The following is a 20,119-nucleotide window of genomic DNA, read 5'->3' as shown; positions in this document are numbered from 1 at the left end:
ACATGGCCCGTATGTTCAGTCGAAATAAGCGCGAATGCACACACATACACACACACACACACACACACACACACACACACACACACACACACACACACACACACACACACACACACACACACACACACACACACACACACACACACACACACACACACACACACACACACACGTGTGCAACTAGATCAAGAAAGAATTTCTGCCGACGGGCATAAGTTTTGGTAGCCCATTTGGAACACACACAGCCCCTGGACTAATATTACTACATATCAAAAAGACGTTTTACTCACATAAGTTTGTTGCACCATTCCTGTCGGCCGACTCATAGCACTCGGCTTGGGCATTCATGTAAACAGAGTGGTGCGGAGCAAAGTGAGTGTTTCAAGTTTTCAAATTAATTCCTAGGAAAATTTTACTTCCATAGGCATGAACTGAAAATGCGGCAGACTGAACACGCGATGTGAATGTATGATGCGGACGCGATTACCTCAGCTCTCGTGATGAATGTAATCTGACTCCTGATGCGTTTGCACCGTGACACTTGCTCAGCTCACTCACATTATATTAAACAGACACGTTCAGCTATTGTAGTGTCTGTTCTCTAACTGAACTTAATGGTTTTATTATTATAAAAAAATTAACACAATGGTAGGGACAGTGGGCAAAGTGATCCAGTAATCCAGTAGCGGTGGAATTGAGTGGCCTCGTAGGGCAGCGAAGCAAGTACATTCTGGGAGTTGTTGTTTTTCATCCACATGAGCCAAACTATTTTTTTTTTTTGTTGGCTTTTCTCAGTCGAGAAGGCACCTAATACAAAAATAATTGCACATTTCTACCACATTAATGACCTAGTTTAAATACACATTCAACTTCCCAGTGCTGAAGATATTCCCTTTAAAGATAACAAGCATCTCTCTCCACTGATGGTCATTCAAAATCTTCCTTAAATGATCCTTTTACAATACTTGCCAGACAAGATAATAAAAAATTAAATAGACTAAATTAAATTACAACATGTCAGTGGATGCACTAGAAGTTACGTGCACTTTATGCTGTGGTTTGTACCTGAACGGTACCATGAGTTTCTTGAATTGTGGTTTGTCATTTAATGACCCATGAACAACAGTCAAAGGGAATTTACTTTTAACTTTGACTCTAAAACGTTTAGATTTGGGAGTCTTTAGTAAAGGTTTAACAATGCTCCTGGTCACATGGCATTTATGACTCGAGGGAACCAATAGACACAAAATGAAAAACCAAATTGGCAAAAAACTAAAAGTACAAGGAAACAAAATAGCTATTGAGGGGGGACAATCAGATAAGCTTTGTATCACTCATTAAAATGGTATCCATAACCTCACTTCTGATGACATCTCTTCAGTGTTGTGGGTTTAATTTATGGTTGACAGTTTAAAATGTCATGTAGGTCCCACCCAGCTCTTACTGTAGTAGTTCCTGGTGAAATGTTGCCGCCCTTTGATCCAGAAACGTACGTGCATATCTCATAATTTCCAGATCACTGAGCCCATCCAAGTTATTAAGTCCTGTCAAGGAAACAGCCCGGGTGACTCATGGCGAGGTACATTTACTCCTGCCCCAAACAGCCGATCTCACTCCTACAGCCACCGTAATACCATAACTCATGATCTGTTCATAAAAGACGACCAAACTGAGGATGTTTTTGCCATCTTGTTGAGTAGTGACTAGCGATTGCACCTCTTTATCGCAAACAGAGCAGAGCGGGAAGGTGAAAAAAGCAAGGTGTTCAAATAAGGCAAGCAATATTTAATACCCAATTCATTTTATGGATGCAGAGGCAGATAGAAATAGTGCTTATTGTCATAATTACTCTAAGACATGCATTTATGTTAAGATTGTGTCACAGTCATTAGCCAGACCCATGTGTTAAAATGAGTTCAATGAACTAATGAATGATTCAGTGCGCAGAACAGCTCGCATACTAAAATTCATGAATTACTGTGCAAATGACTGAAAGAAAATTACACCATGTTACTGAATATCTGCATGATTGGAGAGTGCTTTCATTGCGTCCGCTAGTGCTTTCCATGCAACCAATTTACTTGCACATCTACATATATATATATCTTACTGACGCAAGTTGTGTTTCATGCATGGCGAATATTTAATTCTGAGCGCTTCAGTGTGATAAAAGGTAAATTAGGAAGTGATAGCCATAGAGGTCAAAGGCGGACACTGAATTGCACTGAAATGGAGAGCTATGATAGTGCTGTCACTCAAGTCTCACCTGGTCCCATGGACAGATGATCCCACCATAGAACATGAAGAGGTAACCCATGGCAACCAGACAGCCCCAGATGAGCAGGGAGAAAAGGCGAAGAAGCTTTTTGAAGATTGACTCGATGCAGACAAGGATGAAGATGGCGAGAAAAATGGCCAGAGTTGTGGGCACAGTCATGATGAAGGCCATGTGGTCCTCCATGTCCTGTGGAAACATAATGACGGTACATGGCTCATTCACTTATGCATTCACAAGCTGATAAAGAAGAGAAAATTGAAGTGCACTGAAAAATAACATTTAAAAAAAGACAAGGCATATACCACTTGCACATTTAGAGCAGGATTAAATACAAAGAACTGAATTTTTTTCTGTGATTCAATGCCAAAATAGTAAAACAGACAAACTGTGGCCCTAACCTTCGACTCCTGGGAAATAATAGATTTCAGTCTATTATGTCTGCCCAAACTTTTCCAGTAACCCAATGGTTCTTTCAGAGTGTGATAGTAGTGTTTTTACTGTTTAAATAAGAATTAATATTGACAATTAACATTTGAAATTTTTACTCAAACTGCTATCACAACAGGGTTCGTTGAAAATAGGTTTTGACTCAAAACATGTATTCAAATCAATGAATGCACATTAAAGATAACATGAAACAACATTTACAACCCATTTCACTTCCACAATGTGCCGCATTTTTGAGTAAAACAGCATATGCAAGCCAATTATATATTTGTTGGCAGGACATGATTTCATTAATTCAGAGTTGGTTATATTATACAAAGTGGGCATTTCATAAAAGTATTCATGCGACTTGTACACTATATTACAAGTGTCCTGAAATCATACGTGAGAAACAGTGAAATGTACATAATAATGCACCAATAGTCAAGCTTCCTCCAGTGAGCTGAGCTGTTAATCACTGAAACCAGATTGAGTTTAACTTGAGAATCAGATCAGTCCAATGTTTGAATGAACCACTCGGACTTGTTTTGTGAACCAAATCGACTGATTCATTGAATAGAAAACTTATTGTAACAGACTGCTCTAGGACAGAAGGTAGAGGATCCAAACGCAGCTTTTAATTAATGAAAGGGTAATCCGCAATTGTCATCCAAAAACAGTCAAGAGGTCATAACAGGAAATCAGTCCAATCAAGCAAACAAAACAGACAAGATAGGCAAAAGGGTAATCCACAGAGAAGTTCACGGAGAGATCCAAGACCAAGATGCATGAAACCATGGAAACGCTCAGAAATGCAGTTGTTACACAAACAAGACTTTGCACTGAATGAACATGGTAAAAATAGGCAGAGTTAAAGAGGTAATGAACACAAGAGTAATCATTGCGTGCTAATGAGTCTGGGCAAAGGATTATGGGCAATGTAGTCTGTGAGAGAATGACAGTTTGGGTTGGAGTGCCCTCTGATGGTGATCAGAAGTTTTTTACTTAAACTTATTTGTTTTAGTTAGTTGCCAAGGCAACATTCCCTTCCGAAGTGGAACCTTAACGCTGTGTCTTTGTATTGACCGTACAGGGAATTGACGCTATATTGTCTGAGACAATAACCATTGGCAGACGGCAGTTCATGGCATCACATGCAGAGGGCCTGTCAAAATAAAAGGCTGCCTGAGCCTTCATTGTTCAGTGTTGACAGCGTCGTTGATTATAACGGAACTTTTATTGTGAATCCAGAACTCAGTCACTGTTAAACTCGTTGTGTGTCCAGAAATTATAAGCCATTTAGTCACTTGCTTGATTTACTGAAGCATAAGAGCAATACATTATTTTGAGACAAAGAATGTCTGACTGTAGGCTGCATGAATCATTAGATATCATATCAAAAATCACTGCACATAGAGAAAAGGGTGCCAAAATTTTACCTTCAGGGGGTAGAGTCACAAAACTCAAATACACAGAGAAAAGGGGTGTTGCTGGGGCAGTACCCTTAAAATGACATACGTGTATCTGTTTTTTTTTTTTTTTTTACCACCAAAAAGGTTCATAGTAGTACCCGAAGGTATGTATTTGTACTCTAATGTGATGTAGTGTTTATATGTTATTTCTGCTTTATATTAAGTACCTGAAAAAGATTCTTAATAGCTTTAGTTAACAATAACAACACGGCATGAGGGAGAATAAATGATGACAGCATGCTGAGTTTTATGGTCAATTTAAGTTCATGCTGAATTTAAAGATACAAAGAAAGCCTGTATGAAATAGTTGTATGCCAACATGATCTTTCAAAAAGTATTTTTCTACCTGTAGCTGTCGTCACCATTCAGTAGTTTTTTGTGCAGCTCCAAGTAACAGAATTACAGACTGTTCATCAGCTGCAGACAGAGACAGAAATAGACAGATCTGCACCAGGAGGGTACAGTCAAAGGGGGACATTTTAATAACTGCATTATAGCTAAATAATCTATGCACATTTATTGGAGATGACTCATGACATATGCCATTTAAGGTTTTATTGCAGCTTGAATTGACTTAGTCCTCTGGCCATCATTATATTATTCTACTTTAAAAAAAAAATTAAGTTAGTAATTATTAATTTATTTGTGGTGTGTGTGTGTGTGTGTGTGTGTGGCTGGCTAATACTGGTAATGGAGATGTGGGTAATATGGTGTCACACTATAGGTTCGGATGACTGTGTGCGTGTTTTGTGAATGATGAGAGCATTGAGCTGGCAGACTGGCAGTAATATAATGCCTGTACCACAGTATGACTCACCAGCCATTAGAGGAGACACCCCAGGGAGTACTACAAATTCAAGGGAACTCTGGCACGCAGATTGAATCTCAATGAACTCTTGGGGAACACACACTTTCTGTTTCCATTAACCGCAAACAGACAGAAAGAGAACTGCCCACACCTGCTTTAATTTTTCATGCACTGAAATAACGTAACATTAATTATAACTTGATTTTAAAACTGAAAAAAAGAGAGCTTGAATGTGAAAAAAATGCCGAAACAAAGCTAAGGTGTTCTCGGTGGTTGCTACTGGCCCAGGAGTGCTGCTGTACATCATATATATATATGGGTTTTTGTTTAAATGCCAAAAATAACCTGTTGTTAACACAAGCTCCAAATATTTTACTTTTTATTATATGACATAAAATACATCGGTTATAGCCCCTTGTCATTTTTTTAAAGCTTTTCTTGAAAAAAGGGTGGCTGCTAACAAGTCGTTAAATAGAACTACAGAGGTTGTTGGGGACATTAAAGGGTACACACGCACAGTTTCTGACAATCTCATGTTAATCTTGAGTATAGAGTAGTGTTGCATTCTTCATATCAACAAAGAATCTTTAGTTTTATCATATTTATAAAAGATTCTGTACCGATTCTTTCCGAAAACAGCATAACTTGTGGAGGTGTGCAGTGGGCGGAGCTAAATAATCTTGAGCACACACACCTATGGCAAAGTAGATAACTGTATTTTAACAGAATTTAAGAGATCCCCAGGGCCAAAATTGCCCAGGTCAATAGTATAAAAACACTAATAATCATGTTAATTTGATCTTAAGCCTGAATTTTTATTAAGATATCACACCTCTCCACGACAAGTAAGGGTCTCTTTTCACACTTAAGTCCTCTTTAAATAAACCAAACTCAAACTCATTTAAGTGGACCACGAGGTAAAACGAGTGAAAAAGACCCAGCTGTCTTTACGTTCACATTGTCTTTGTACTTTAAACAAGCTTTTTTGGTCCACTTATGAATGTGGTCATCCTTTGTGTTCATACTGTTGCTTTTTGAATCTATACCCTATGGCTTTTAAAATTCAATCCCATTCACTTACATTTTATGTGCCTCGCTAACTAATATATTTTTTGTAAAGAGTATTATTATTATTTTGTAAAACATCACTGCTAAAAAATACTGCTGAATGACCTTAACCCATCAACAAATGACCTTAGTTGTTTATCTTTTGCATAAAAATTTAATTTAGTTGTAATACTACATCCATATTCTTGCACCTTATTATTACAACTCCACCTTTCTAAATAACATTTCTTTTGAATGGTTTTCCTTGAATCATGTTTTTATTGCAAAAGGCAATAACATCAGCATAGAAGAAAAAACAACAACTGGACAAACATAAAAGAAAGATGCAAACTAAATAAACCGCTTAACATTTTCATTAGATACCTAAAAATAGCATTCAAGTAAGAAATGGAATAGTTAAATAAAAAAAGAATTAAATAAAACGGCATCTTCACTGATGAAATACAGTAATGCATGGCCACGGATCCAATAAAATAATACACATGCATGATTTCATCCATATGTTTACACTCCATTAAGACAAAACCAATTGAATATGTGAACCTTGTGTGTTTTTGACACTTTAAAATAAGATTTTTTAGTACACACTCTGAAAGCTGGTTTTCTTTTAATGCGCTTAGGTGTGTGTGCTCGTAAACTGCGTATCATAAATTTTAAACAGGCAAGGCATGCGGCTGCATCTCTCTTACACCGTTTGGAAGTGGTTGAAATTACAGTAAACAAGTGTATGTTGTGAACGAATAATTTGTCGAGATCTGAGAGAAGCAGCAGCCGTGAAGAACAGCCGATTCGTACGGACTATAGAGGCATCTGATGACTGAACTATATTGGAATTCACAAATCGAAAAATTAAGTAAGCCCGGACTGATTTGAGTTCACAACGGGTGTTTTTAGCAAACCGTACCATTAGCTGAAAGTGAACCGTAACCAGACCACCTCCCGAAATGGTATTGGTTCGCGTTTAACCCTAATGCAGCCTTCTGGACATTTTTTTCTTTTTCTTTCACTTTTTGTTTTTAAATAGTTCCCGTAATCTGAGCAGTATAAGAATTGACTAATTTTCCTAAGTTTGCCACCTGAACACTCAACTTAATTCACTGAACTGAAAAAAGTTAACGTGGTTGAAAAAAAAACAAAAAAAACATCCTTAATTATCCTTAAAAGTTTAAGTTTAATTTTTTTTTTTTTTATTTCGTCCAATAAAAATCCATAACTCCAACTAGGGCCATGTGATATGATGATATATATTGGATGGTTGAAATAAAAAGTCTATTGTTTCATAATTATGCTCTATAGCTAAATTGTTTACGGCAGTACATCATGACTGCAATCTGAAGTGGTCCACTATTTTAAGTGTTTATGTGAAAACTGGGGGGGGGGGGGGGGGGGGGTATTTTTTTAGTGTTAACCTGTAGTCCGAAATATTGGTACAGACTGTATATGTGTTATTATAGGCGTGCTGCATAGAGTCCAGGATATTGGCTACGAGGGCACCAACATTACATCATGACTTTGCGTAAACATACACACCACTTTCTAAAGCCAAGTGGCGTATTACCTGTACGCATTTTGAGCTATCTGCGTGTATGTCTACGCTGAAACGAACCATCATCTCCGCGTGTATGTTGACGCCATGTGATTCCGCAAACCTTATCTCACAGAATTCATATTTAGGGCCTAATTTAATATTTTGGAGCAACTAACTCCACTCCTACCCTAAACCTACACACTCCCAACAATATAAAACACGCCAAATACATGTACAATCACATGTATTTATTGCAAAAATTGACCAAAAAACTGTATAAAAGTATTAACTCATGTTGCATTCCAAGTCATCTTAAGTCATATGATATCTTCATGTGAAGAACAGAGTTGATCTTAATGTTTTAATCGCTGAAATGACGATCATGCCCCTTTGTGAACAGAACACAAATACATACGCACTCGTTCATATTTATCATTCAAATAATACACTCTTTAGAATAATGTGATCGGTCACGAGACACACGAGAGCCATTGGCATTTTACAATCAAAGCTGACGTAATGACGCAATTGGTCACGAGACAAACGACGCCAATGCTATCAAAGCTGATGTGACGTTTTTTTTTTTCCGGCGGCAATGTTTGAAATGTCTTATTTATCTTTGGCAGATGGACTCGACGGTACTGATCGCTTTTGGGGATTTTCTTCACACAAATCAATCGTTTGGCCTCGGAACACTTGGAGTATTTGTACTTTTTGAATAAATTGTGCCTGCAGTCGTATTTGCCTGTTATATCCTGTTTTTTTAATAATACACAAATGGGATGGTTTAGGAAAGAGTTTGAGTTTCGTGTTCAAAATGTGTCTGAATATGTGTGTGTGTGTGTGTGTCCACAAGGTAAATGGATTTATAAACATAACATTTTTTGTGAAAATGTAAAAATTCAGAATGCTTCTTGTGATTGGTGGGTTTAGGGGCAGTGTGTGTGTATGTGTGTGTGTGTGTGTGTGATTGGTAGGTTTAGGGGTATGGACAGTGTAGGGGAATAGAATGAAACGGCGTTGATAAACACGCTAAAAAGCGATTATGCATCTTAATAGCATGCCAAAATGGCATACGAATTGGCGTGTCATACATACGCCATTTCATGAGCTCAGTCTGAGGGCACAGTCATCGGCATACTGAAGCTCACACATTTGGCGGGTCTTTGTCTTTGTGCGGGTCTCGAGTCACCGGATGTTAATGAGGCTTCCGTCAAGTCATGCTCAGCCAGTCTGCTGAGCATGATCTTGGCCAGGACTTTCCCTTGCGATGAAGAGGAAATATATACCGCGGCTGTTGCCGCAGACTGCTCTGTCTCCTTTCTGCTTGTAAATGACCACGATGTTAGCATCCTTCCAATCCTGTAGGAGGGTCCCATGCTCCCAGATGTTTTGTGATTAATCAATCAATCAATCAACTTTATTTATATAGCGCTTTTACAATCACGATTGTGTCAAAGCAGCTTCACAGTGTCAAACAGGACAATTTTGCAACAAAATTAAATTTGGCTGTACAGTCGTACTGGAGAAACCAGTGATGTTATCAGCTTATTTAAATTTATCAGATAGCGACAATGTTGGCATATCAGTATTATAGTTTATAGAATTAAATAAAACCTAATTCATAAATTGTATTTGTATAATTAATTGAATAACTTTAATCATAATTTTAGTGTCCCCAACTGAGCAAGCCAAGCCAAAGGCGACAGTAGGAGGTGTAGACGGCGTGTGAGGATGTATCCTTCATATTTGAAAACCTCTTCAGGGATTCCATCAGGTCCAGCGTGTTTGTTGTTCTTCAGCCCTACAATGGCGTGGTTGAAGAGACTCAAAATTATTTGCCCAACAGGCAAGAATGGGGCTGGGGCAATCGCCCGTTTCCTGAGGCCGTACAATTCTTTTAAGGCATCGTAAAAACCTTGAGTATTATTGCAGTCTGCCAGGTTTTGGATTTTTTGCGCAAACACCAGGCGTCCTCCATAGTCCGAAGGGCTCGCTAGGTTTCTGCTCTTGCAGCAGTGAAATGGGTTATAAGGGTGGGAGATCCAGGACAGGACAGAAGAGCTTTGTGGGCTTTGTGCTTAGTTTCTAGGAGTGACTGTATCTCAGCTGAGTTACAGTCGAACCAGTCCTGGTGATGCTTCCTTGACTGGCCAAGTGCCTCTGAGGCTACGTTATAAATAGTCTGGCACAGAGCTGGACAGTCGGCTGATTCTTCCGGTTTTCAGCAAAGAACCGTCTGTGGTTGTCATTGTGGGTGTGGCTGTTCAATGCTGTACAGTTGAGTTTCTTGTATGAGGTCTTCAGGCTGCAAGGTTGAATGCTCATTAGTAGATTGGATCTGACCATGAGGTGGACAGTCCAGCACACAGCTCCTCTCATCTTTTTGACAGATAATCACTTAGTCAAGGAAATGCCAATGTTTTGAGCGTGGGTGCTGCCAGGTGGTCTTGAACCTGTTTTTCATCTGGAAGACGGTGTTAGTAACGACCAGCTGGTGCTCTGCACAGAGAGAGAGGTGTCTAAGCCCATCAGGGTTCATTAGGGACGACTTTACTCCATACCAGGTGGGTACCACTCTAGCATTGAAATTTCCCATGAGTATGAGCCTGTCCAAAGGCAGGGTTTTTCGTAAGATGGCATCAAGAGCTCTATAGAACTCCTCTTTGATGTTATGCTTGGCATCAAGAGTTGGAGCATATGCACTGGTAAGAGGGGCGAAGCGTTTCTTTGCCAGGGGAATGTGCCATGTCATCAGTCTTTCATTGATGCCAATAGGGGATGCCGGAATGCGCTGCAGTAGTTTAGACTTCACAGCATAGTAAACTCCATGGTTACGACGAGTGCCTTCAGGGACCCCCTTCTACCTTTGTCAAGGAGTCCACTCACACTCGGTCTCACACACACACACACACACACACACACACACACACACACACACACACACACACACACACACACACACACACACACACACACACACACACACACACACACACACACACACACACACACACACACAAACCTATAACATTCACAAAAGCATTGCATTGAAAACCATTGAAAGAGAGATAATATAGTGTTTTTTTTATAAATTGTATTTTGTAAAATAAAAAAGTCACTCATGCATAAACTGAATGAGGCAATAACTGAGCAATTTTAAAAAGAAATGCCAATCAGCCACTATGCAAAACACACACGCGCGCACGCACACACACGCACACACCCACATGCACGGACGCACACACACACACACACACATACACACACACACACTATGAACATTCAATAGATGTAATGTTTTTTTATGTACAAACCGTACACACACACAAAGCACCCTAATCTCTAGTATCATTATTGTTATGCATAAATAATGCAAGTTACACTCCAAGGGTTAATATGTAGGGTTTGTTTAAATCCCTAACCCTCATTTTTGCAATAATATTGCTAGCCTTTTCAAACACCACCAACAGTGCACCCATCTGTGACATTTCCTTTCCTCTTTCCAGGACAATTATAATTAAATGTCTACATCAAAGTGCCGATTCACTGCCTACATGATTAGTCTTAAAATCCCCATTTAAGGCCCATTCCCACCAGCCCCTATCCTTCCTGTTTTACTTTTATCACTCTTTCATCCATCACAGCATGAATCAGACTTGGCACATATCAGTCTCCTTTCTTCACATTATCAAGGGCCAGAGCTCAAATAGTCAGCTGATTGTGCATTTGAGCCCATTTAAGTCCATTTAACTCCATTTTGCAGGGGCCACAAAGGCAAAGAGATGCACACATGGGGGTTCTTTGTTACAGCACTATCCTTTCCACAGCCACTTCCTGTCCATTTGTCTGAGCATCTCAGTTTAATGTGAGTTTAGGGTGGTTTGTTTTCTGTGGTTTCGCAGCTTTGCAGACTTGCTGATGGGACAAAAATGTAAAACATGCCACTGACAGTCAGCAGAATGCAAACTTGCACCATACCCACATACTCATGTATTTTTAACTCTCAAAACAGTGCTACACTTTTATTATTTCATGATTGCAGTGCAAAATAATTCAAATAAATAAATGTATATTTATAAGAATATAGAAAAAAATATATATATTCTTGTAATACATTTTGTGATGTGCAGATATAATTCATCTTCTGTATTTGGAATTTTGGAAGAATTTTTTATACTCTTTCTTTATACTCTTATTCTTCTCCCAAAGCACTGACATTAATCTAACAAAAGCATCTATTACATCTTGCTCATCAGTTCTTTATCAATATTTACACTCAGCCTTAAAAGAAAGAAAAGAAAGTCCAACATATTTGAATACCTTTGCCACACTTAAATAAAGCTAATACTACTTTTGTTTAAAGAAATCAATCCTTAGGAAGATCAGGCCCTTCCTATCGGAGCATGATACACAACTCCTTGTCCAAGCTCTTGTTCTATCCGGACTGGACTATTGTAAAGCTCTCTTGGCATGCCTTCCAGCATGCACTGTCAAACCTCTGCAACTGATCCAGAATGCTGCAGCAAGAGTGATCTTTAACAAGCCAAAGAAAGCACACGTCAGCCCTCCCTTCATAAATTTGCATTGGTTGCCAATTACCAATTTGCTTCAAATTCATGGCACTGATGTTTCCCTACAGAACAACCACTGGCTCTGCACCCCTATACCTAAATTCACAACTTCAAACTTACAGTGGGGCAAAAAATTATTTATTCAGGCACCAATTGTGCAAGTTCTCTCACTTTACAAGATGAGAGAGACCTGTAATTTTCATCATAGGTACACTTCAACTATGAGAGACAGAATTAGACAATATATATATTGTCTAATTCTAAAAATCTATATATATATATAGATTTTTAAAGCATTTATTTGCAAATTACATTTGCTAAAAATATTTGCTTAATAACAAAAGTGAATATCAATACTTTGTTATATACCCCTTATTGGCAATGACCGAGGTCAAACCTTTTCTGTAATTCGCCACAAGGTTTTTACACACAGTTGCTGGTAGTTTGGACCATTCCCCATGCAGATCTCCTCTAGAGCACAGCAGTGATGTTTTGGAGCTGTCTCTGGGCAACATGGATTTTCAACTCCCATATTTTAAATGGTGTTGAGATCTGGAAGCTGGCTAGGCCACTCCAGGACCTTAAAATGCTTCTTACGAAGCCACTCCTTCGTTGCCCGGGCAGTGTGTTTGGGATCATTGTCATGCTGAAAGACTGCCACATTTCATCTTCAATCCCCTTGCTGATGGAAGGAGGTTTTTACTCAAAATCTCACGTTACATGGCCCCATTCATTCTTTCCTTCACACAGATCAGTCGTCCTGGTCCCTTTGCAGAAAAACAGCCCAAAAACAAGCCGTTTCCACGCCCATGCTTAACAGTAGGTATGGTGTACTTTGGATGCAACTTAGCATTCTTTCTCCTCCAAACACGACAAGTTAATTTTTTACCAAAAAGTTTTATTTTGTTTTCAACTGACCATATGACATTCTCCCAATCCCCTTCTGGATCATCCAAATGCTCTCTAGCACAATGCTGACAGGCCCGGCATGTACTGACTTAAGCAGGGGGACACGTCTGACACTGCAGGATTTGAGTCCCTGGCGGTGTAGTGTGTTAATGATGGTAGCCTTTGTTACTTTGGTCCCAGCTCTCTGCAGATCATTCACTAGGTCCCCCCGTGTGGTTCTGGGATTTTTGCTCACCGTTCTTGTGATCATTTTGACCCAACAGGATGAGAGCTTGCGTGGAGCCCCAGATCAAGGGAGATTATCAGTGGTCTTGTTTGTCTTCCATTTTCTAATAATTGCTCCCACAGTTGATTTCTTCAAACGAATGTGCTTACCTATTGCAGTCTTCACAGCATGGTGCAGGTCTGCAATTTTGTTTCTGGTTTCTTTGACAGCTGTTTGGTCTTGGCCATAGTGCAGTTTGGAGTCTGACTGTTTAAGGGTATGGACAGGTGTCTTTTATACTGATAACGAGTTCAAACAGGTGCCATTAATACAGGTAACGAGTGGAGGACAGAGTAGCTTCTTAAATAAGTTACAGGTCTGCCAGAAATCTTACTTCTTTTGTAGGTGACCAAATACTTATTTTCCACCATAATTTGCAAATAAATTCTTTAAAATCATACTTTGCGATTTTCTGGATTTTTTCTCATTCTGTCTCTCATAGTTGAAGTGTACCTATGATGAAAATTACAGGCCCCTCTCATCTTTTTAAGTGGGAAAACTTGAACAGTTGGTGGCTGACTAAATACTTTTTTTGCCCCACTGTATGTGCCCTCCAGAAGCTTGCATTCTGCAAGTAAATGGTGCCTTGTAGGCCCATTGTTGATTTGATTGCTTATATTGTTCTCCTCATTTGTAAGTCGCTTTGGATAAAAGTGTCTGCTAAATATGTAAATTTAAGATTGAGTAAAGGAATAGGCCAAATATACTAGACTTTTCTGTCAGTATAATTCAAGATTAGTTAAAGGAATAACATTTTTCACCCAGAAAATTAAAATGATGTCATCATTTACTTGTTGTTCATGTTCCTCATGTTGTTTCAAACCTGAATATTTAGTTTCTGTTGAACACAAAATAAGATATTTTGAAGAATTTCAGTACCCAAATGAATGATGATAACTTCCACAGTGGTAGGTATGAATCAATACGCTGATTCATAATCATTCGAAACTTTGTTTTGACATCGGCAAATCACTGGAAGTCGTTATTTAGTTTTTTGCGCACAAAAAACTATTCTTGTCACTTCATAGAATTATTGTAGAACCACTGTAGTGAGATGGGCTTTGTAACGACGTCTTTAGTGCCTTTATGGGTCTTGAGAGATGAAATTACATTAGTGCCAATGAAGGCCTTTTTGAGCCATCGGATTTCAGCAAAAATATTTTCATTTGTGTTCCGAAGATGAAGGTCTTACGGGTATCGAACGACATTACGGTAAGTAATTAATGACAGATTTATTTTTGGGTGAACTAACCCTTTAAGGAAACGGTAGTTACAATTTTTTTTCCAGAGCAGCAACGGCGTTCCGTAAGTGTGTTTGTTTGCTCCTGGTCATCAGTTGAAACTGCAGACGGTGAGTGAAACTGCATCAAATGTCTGTGTTTTGTTGGCAATTGGCGTATAAGTGCATATGATGTAAACAGCATGAATTTATAGTGAAAAGAATGTTGTGTGTGCTCGCAACTCTTAAGCTCTACCCACTGCACGCCACCATGAATTTGTCTGTTTTCGGAAAAAATCAGTTCAGTGTATCTGATTTTAATAAATATGATAAAACTAAAGACTCTTCGGAGATACAAAGGATGCAATACTCTATAGGTACTCAAGATTAACTTGAGATTAACAGAAACTGTGTGTGTTATGTACCCTTTAAGTACTGTCACATATATTCAAGAAATTTTGCTTTATGGCTAATGCATTTAAGAACATGAACTCAACACATTCGGATTGTCTTAGTTGAAGCAGCACATTGTTCAAAATTACCATATAACCTACAAGCAATAGCAACACTGTCTATGAAAAGCTTGTAGCATTAATTACGATTCCTGTTCACTATCCTAAAAATGTCACATAATAACTCATAATTAGGCCCTTCAGATTTCATGCACAGGGTGACTGTGATATATTGTCTCTCTTTAAAGGGTTAGTTCACCCAAAAATGAAAATTCTGTCATCATTTACTCTCCCTCAAGTTTTTCCAAACCTGCATGAATTTCTTTCTTCTGCTGAACACAAAGGAAGATATTTGGAAGAATGTTTATAAGCAGATGTCGAGCCCCATTGACCATAGTATTTTTTCCACTACTATGGTAGTCAATGGGGCTCAAAATCTGCTTATATACATTCTTCCAAATATCTTCCTTTGTGTTCAGCAGAAGATAGAAATTCATGCATGTTTGGAAAAACTTGAGGGAGAGTAAATGATGACAGAATTTTTGGGTGAACTATCCCTTTAAAATCTATCTGGATTGTATAGAAGTGTGCATTAAACCCTAATGCAAGTGCAAAGGATGTGCTCATCTTATTCTACATTTCTAATCAACTAAGCCAAGCAGAGGCCAAAACATTTTGCAGATGAGTGTGTCAGTAACTGAATTCAATAAAGGCACTATAAGCAAATATTAATGATTGCATGAGCTCGTAAGATTGGCTCAGTGTGACGCTGTCATCTCCATAACTCATCTAATTGATCAACCTGCATGTTCGCTTCATCCCCCTCCAAATTATCATATTTCTGCTGTGTTGGCGTCAGATTTATAACATGTGTTCTGTTGGGTCAATGTTGCCCCGTCCTGATCTCACCCAAAGCCTCCTTCCAAATTCCCCTTGCATAAATGATCTTTAATTGTAACCGAATATAAGGTTTTTCTTTACGGATCTGCTAAATGGTAAATCGACTGTTGATCTGGAATGTGTGCATGTGCTTGTTTTTGTGTTTGCTGTTGTCTAGTGAGGCATCTAGACGATGTGGGTTTGTGGCTCGTGTCCAAATGGTCTGTTCCAAGATTTGGCTCTCAGTGAAATTTGAAGAGGTTAGAATTGGAAGGAGTGCAGCCATTAGAAATTAAATTTTGTTAGTAACATCATCAGGATGGGAGGGAAAAGGTGTCCATTTTGCCTCATCATCATTTATAAAGATGGTATCAAGTGTTGCATACAGCATAATCTAATGGAAATTATTAATTTAAGTTACCAATTTGCCAATCAGAAAAAGCTTTTCATCCAGATCAAACTAATATTTAGTTTCAAGGTCAAAAGCACAATTCTTGTAGTGCAGATTCACCATACACCCATTTGTGACCATGAGAACATCAAATGTTTAGTTACAATCTCTGACAGTGGCAAAGTAATTTTATTTCATTACTGTACTTCAGTACATGTTTCAAGATAGATCTATGATCTATCAGAGTATCTTTATTTTGGGAATCTCTTACTTTTCCAAAGCATAATATTGTACTTTTTACTCCCCAAACATATATTTTCTTGTTAGTTCAAACTGAAGATCTCGACACCCTCTTTGAGGTGCGATAGTGATGTAGAATTTGTTAACAAGCTGATTCTATTTAATGAACCAGTAATCATTTCGCTAATCACACTGAATGATTAATTTGTGAATTGGACTTGCAGCTGTTCTCACTCATCGAGTCAGTTGATTCAGTGATCTGATCAGAGCGAATCTCTAGTTAACATTTCACTGAATTGTCCATGTCTGACTCAAAATTTGACCAGAACTGGGAGATTCTCGAAGCCTGAGATGATGCAAAAAGTATGGTTATTAATGGCAAATAAAAGCATTGATTATTGTAAAGGAAAATTAGATCCTACTTTATATTAGGTGCCTTAAGGGGGGGGGGGGGGGAACTCAGTTTCAGTCAATTTCATGTCAATCTTGAGTACCTATAGAGTAGTATTGCATCCTTCATATATCTGAAAAGTCTTTAGTTTTATTATATTTATAAAAGAAATATAGGCTGTACCGAGTCTTTCCGGAAAAAAACGAGGCGTATCGTGAGGGCGGAGCTAAAGAATGACGATCGCGCACAAAGAGGTGACGTCCTCAAGCGTGGAGAAGCCCATGGCTATCGATCTCAGCTAATACATATATGATCCAGAATCAGATTCTGAGGCTGAAATAAATTGAACAGGAGAAACACCAACAGCAGGACGTCTGTCTCTGTGGCATGTACTGTATTTAGTGACCTGTCAACATTTGTGTGTGTTTACTCGCAGTTTATGAGGACATGATTCGGTTTATGGACTATTGTATGCGACTAAACCTTAGCAGTAGCAAGCAAAACGGTTTTACACGGTAGACTAGTGTAACGTTATATAGAACAACAATGGAGTAACCGTTAGCGCATTTGAATGACGAAGCACGCGATCGTGTCGTTTACTGATGTTTACTCACGCAACGATAGCCAACAGCAGAGACATTTGGAGCAGTTTTACTCACCGATTGCTTCCAAAGCAGGACCGAACCTTTATCGCTGGGACCGCTCCGTCAAAAACACACTTATTTGGTATGATTTGGTGAAGTCCTGTGACAGCAGTGACCATGGAAATCCGCGCGCACCCTACCGGGAGAAGAGCCCGTACGGCCCATACAAGGACCTTTCGCTCTATCGACGTCAAGCCGACCCATACTCGAAAAAAAGTCTCCGAAACGTGTGAGAAACCGGAAGGAGTACACAGAAATACTCCATCAAACATCCAACATTAGTTTTTAAAACTTTGTCTATGGTTAGGATGGGAATCCAAGTCTTTAACAGTGTAAAAAGCTCAGTATGCATGAAACAGCATTTCACCCACCCTTTAACTACTTTGTACTTACATCAAAAAAATCAGTAATGTATTATTAGTGAACTAAATTTGCTGTAAAAGGCTGGACTGTCTATACCCATTGAACTGTAAAAAATGACTGAATGTAGAAATTGTCCATATTTTCATGTAACCGTAAGTACAGGGTATAGGCTACTTTAGTTCATCCGTTACGAAAAAGTTTATTCAAGTGTGCAATTAGTATCATTTTTTTAAACTACAAATAAGAAAGTACTTTCAGTCTACTTTTTATGTACTTCATGATGACGCTTCAGGGGTTTGATGGACTCGATCTACTTCATCTGTGTTTTGATCATTGTTCTGATTTTCTCAACTTTTTGTTTAAAATGTTGCTTTTTATGTTGCATTTAAGTGTTGATAAAAAAGGATGCATGAAGCTAGAATAAAACATGCAGGGAATGGTATATTTCAAGTATAATAAAATAATACGTAAATAGGAACAGTAGTGTATTTGGAGTACTAAAATATGTAAATACTAAACTATACATATAATGTTATGTTCACTTAAAGGGTTAGTTCACCCAAAAAGGAAATTTCTTTCATTAATGACTCACCCCAATGTCATTCTACACCCGTAAGACCTCCGTTCATCCTCGGAACACCGTTTAAGATATTTTAGATTTAGTACGAGGCCTTTCTGTCCTTTGAATGTATATGCCCACTTGCTGTCCACGTCCAGAAAGTAATGAAAACATCATCAAAGTAGTCCATATATGACATCAGTTAGTTAGTCGGTTAGTTAGACTCTTTTGACGCGTCGACAATACATTTTGGTCCAAAAATAACAAAAAATACAACTCTTTAGCATTGTCTACTCTTCCGTGGTTTTCAATCCTCAAATAAAGAAACGGTCGCGAATCAGCAGATTGATTCGTGATTCATATCGCCAATGTCACATGATTTCAGCAGTTTGCCAGTTTGACACACGATCCGAATCTTGAATCATGATCATTTGATTCTTTATTTGAGGAACACAGAAGAGAAGACAATGGTGAAGAGTCGTATTTTTTGTTATTTTTGGACCAAAATGTATTGGTGACGCGTCAAAAGAGTCTAACTAACCAACTGATGTCATATATGGACTACTTTGATGATGTTTTCATTACCTTCTGGACGTGGACAGCAAGTGGGCATTCACTTACATTCAAAGGACAGAAATATCTTAAACTGTGTTCCGAGGATGAACGGAGGTCTTATGGGTCTGGAACAACATTGGGGTGAGTCATTAATAAAAGAAATTTCATTTTTGGGTGAACTAACCCTTTAAAGGTGTCCTACAACTTTAGTTAAAGGGATAGTTCACCCAAAAATGAAAATTCTGTCATAATTTACTTACTCTCAAGTTTTTCTAACCCTGTATGAGTTTCTTTCTTCTGCTGAACACAAAAAAAAATATTTTTTAAAAGAATGTTTGTAACAAAGCAGATTGACTCCCATAGTATTTGCCCCCCTATGGTAGTTAATGGTTGCTCTATCTGCTCGGTTACAAAAATTCTTCCAAAAATCGTATTTTGTGTTTAGCAGAACAAAGAAATGCATACAGGTTTGGAACAACTTGAGGGTGAGTAAATGATAACAGAATTTTCATTTTTGGGTGAACTATCCCTTTAATGTGTAATGTTGCTGTTTGAACATAAAAAAGATCTGCAAGGTTTCAAAGCTCAAAGTCCACTCTAAAGGGAGATATTTTATTAAACAGAATTCACTTTCCAAGAACTACAAAGAATGACTCGTTTGGACTACAACACGTTTTTCTCGTGAAGCCTCAGTGTTACGCATTAATCTCAGCCCACGGAATTCGCAAAAAAAAAAAAAAAAAAAAACTTGGTATGAAGCCTGGTTGAGCTGCTGCTATGTCAAACCAAAAAGCTATGTTTTTTTCCATCCCTTTTCCAAAACTCAATAGTTTAACCTTCCCAAGGCTGACAAACTGGTTAAAATTGTATTTAAACGCTGTTGCTGAACAATATAACTCCAAAGTTTATCTGTGTGCTGTACATTTTACGGAGAACAGCTTCCAGAACCTAAGAGAGTACAATGCATGCTACGCACAAAAGCTCCAGGAATGAAGCACTTTGTTGGGAGAATCTGTTGTTTGTGGATCAGAATTTGTAAGTATGTCTTATTATTTGTAGTTGAATTTCTATTAACAGTTCCAATTATACGTTTGACAT

At 38.3% G+C, this 20,119-nt stretch overlaps 1 protein-coding gene across 2 annotated transcripts in view; it reads right to left on the bottom strand.

The window, feature by feature from the left end:
* adcy2b (adenylate cyclase 2b (brain)) overlaps window positions 1-20,119 on the bottom strand; it is a 93,645-nt gene that overhangs the window by 66,871 nt on the left and 6,655 nt on the right. For both annotated transcript variants that reach the window (XR_010899233.1, XM_067425549.1), the window contains exon 2: window positions 2,267-2,464. Coding sequence is in view for 1 of the 2 variants with exons in the window: in XM_067425549.1 (XP_067281650.1) it covers window positions 2,267-2,464 (198 nt within the window). In the remaining variant the exon portion in view is untranslated. The remainder of the gene's footprint in view (window positions 1-2,266; window positions 2,465-20,119) is intronic.

Source organism: Pseudorasbora parva, chromosome 19, assembly GCF_024679245.1.
Source record: "Pseudorasbora parva isolate DD20220531a chromosome 19, ASM2467924v1, whole genome shotgun sequence".
Classification (NCBI taxonomy): Eukaryota; Metazoa; Chordata; class Actinopteri; order Cypriniformes; family Gobionidae; genus Pseudorasbora; species Pseudorasbora parva.
Note: the sequence above shows the minus strand (reverse complement) of the source record. Positions and strands in the feature narration are given on the sequence as shown.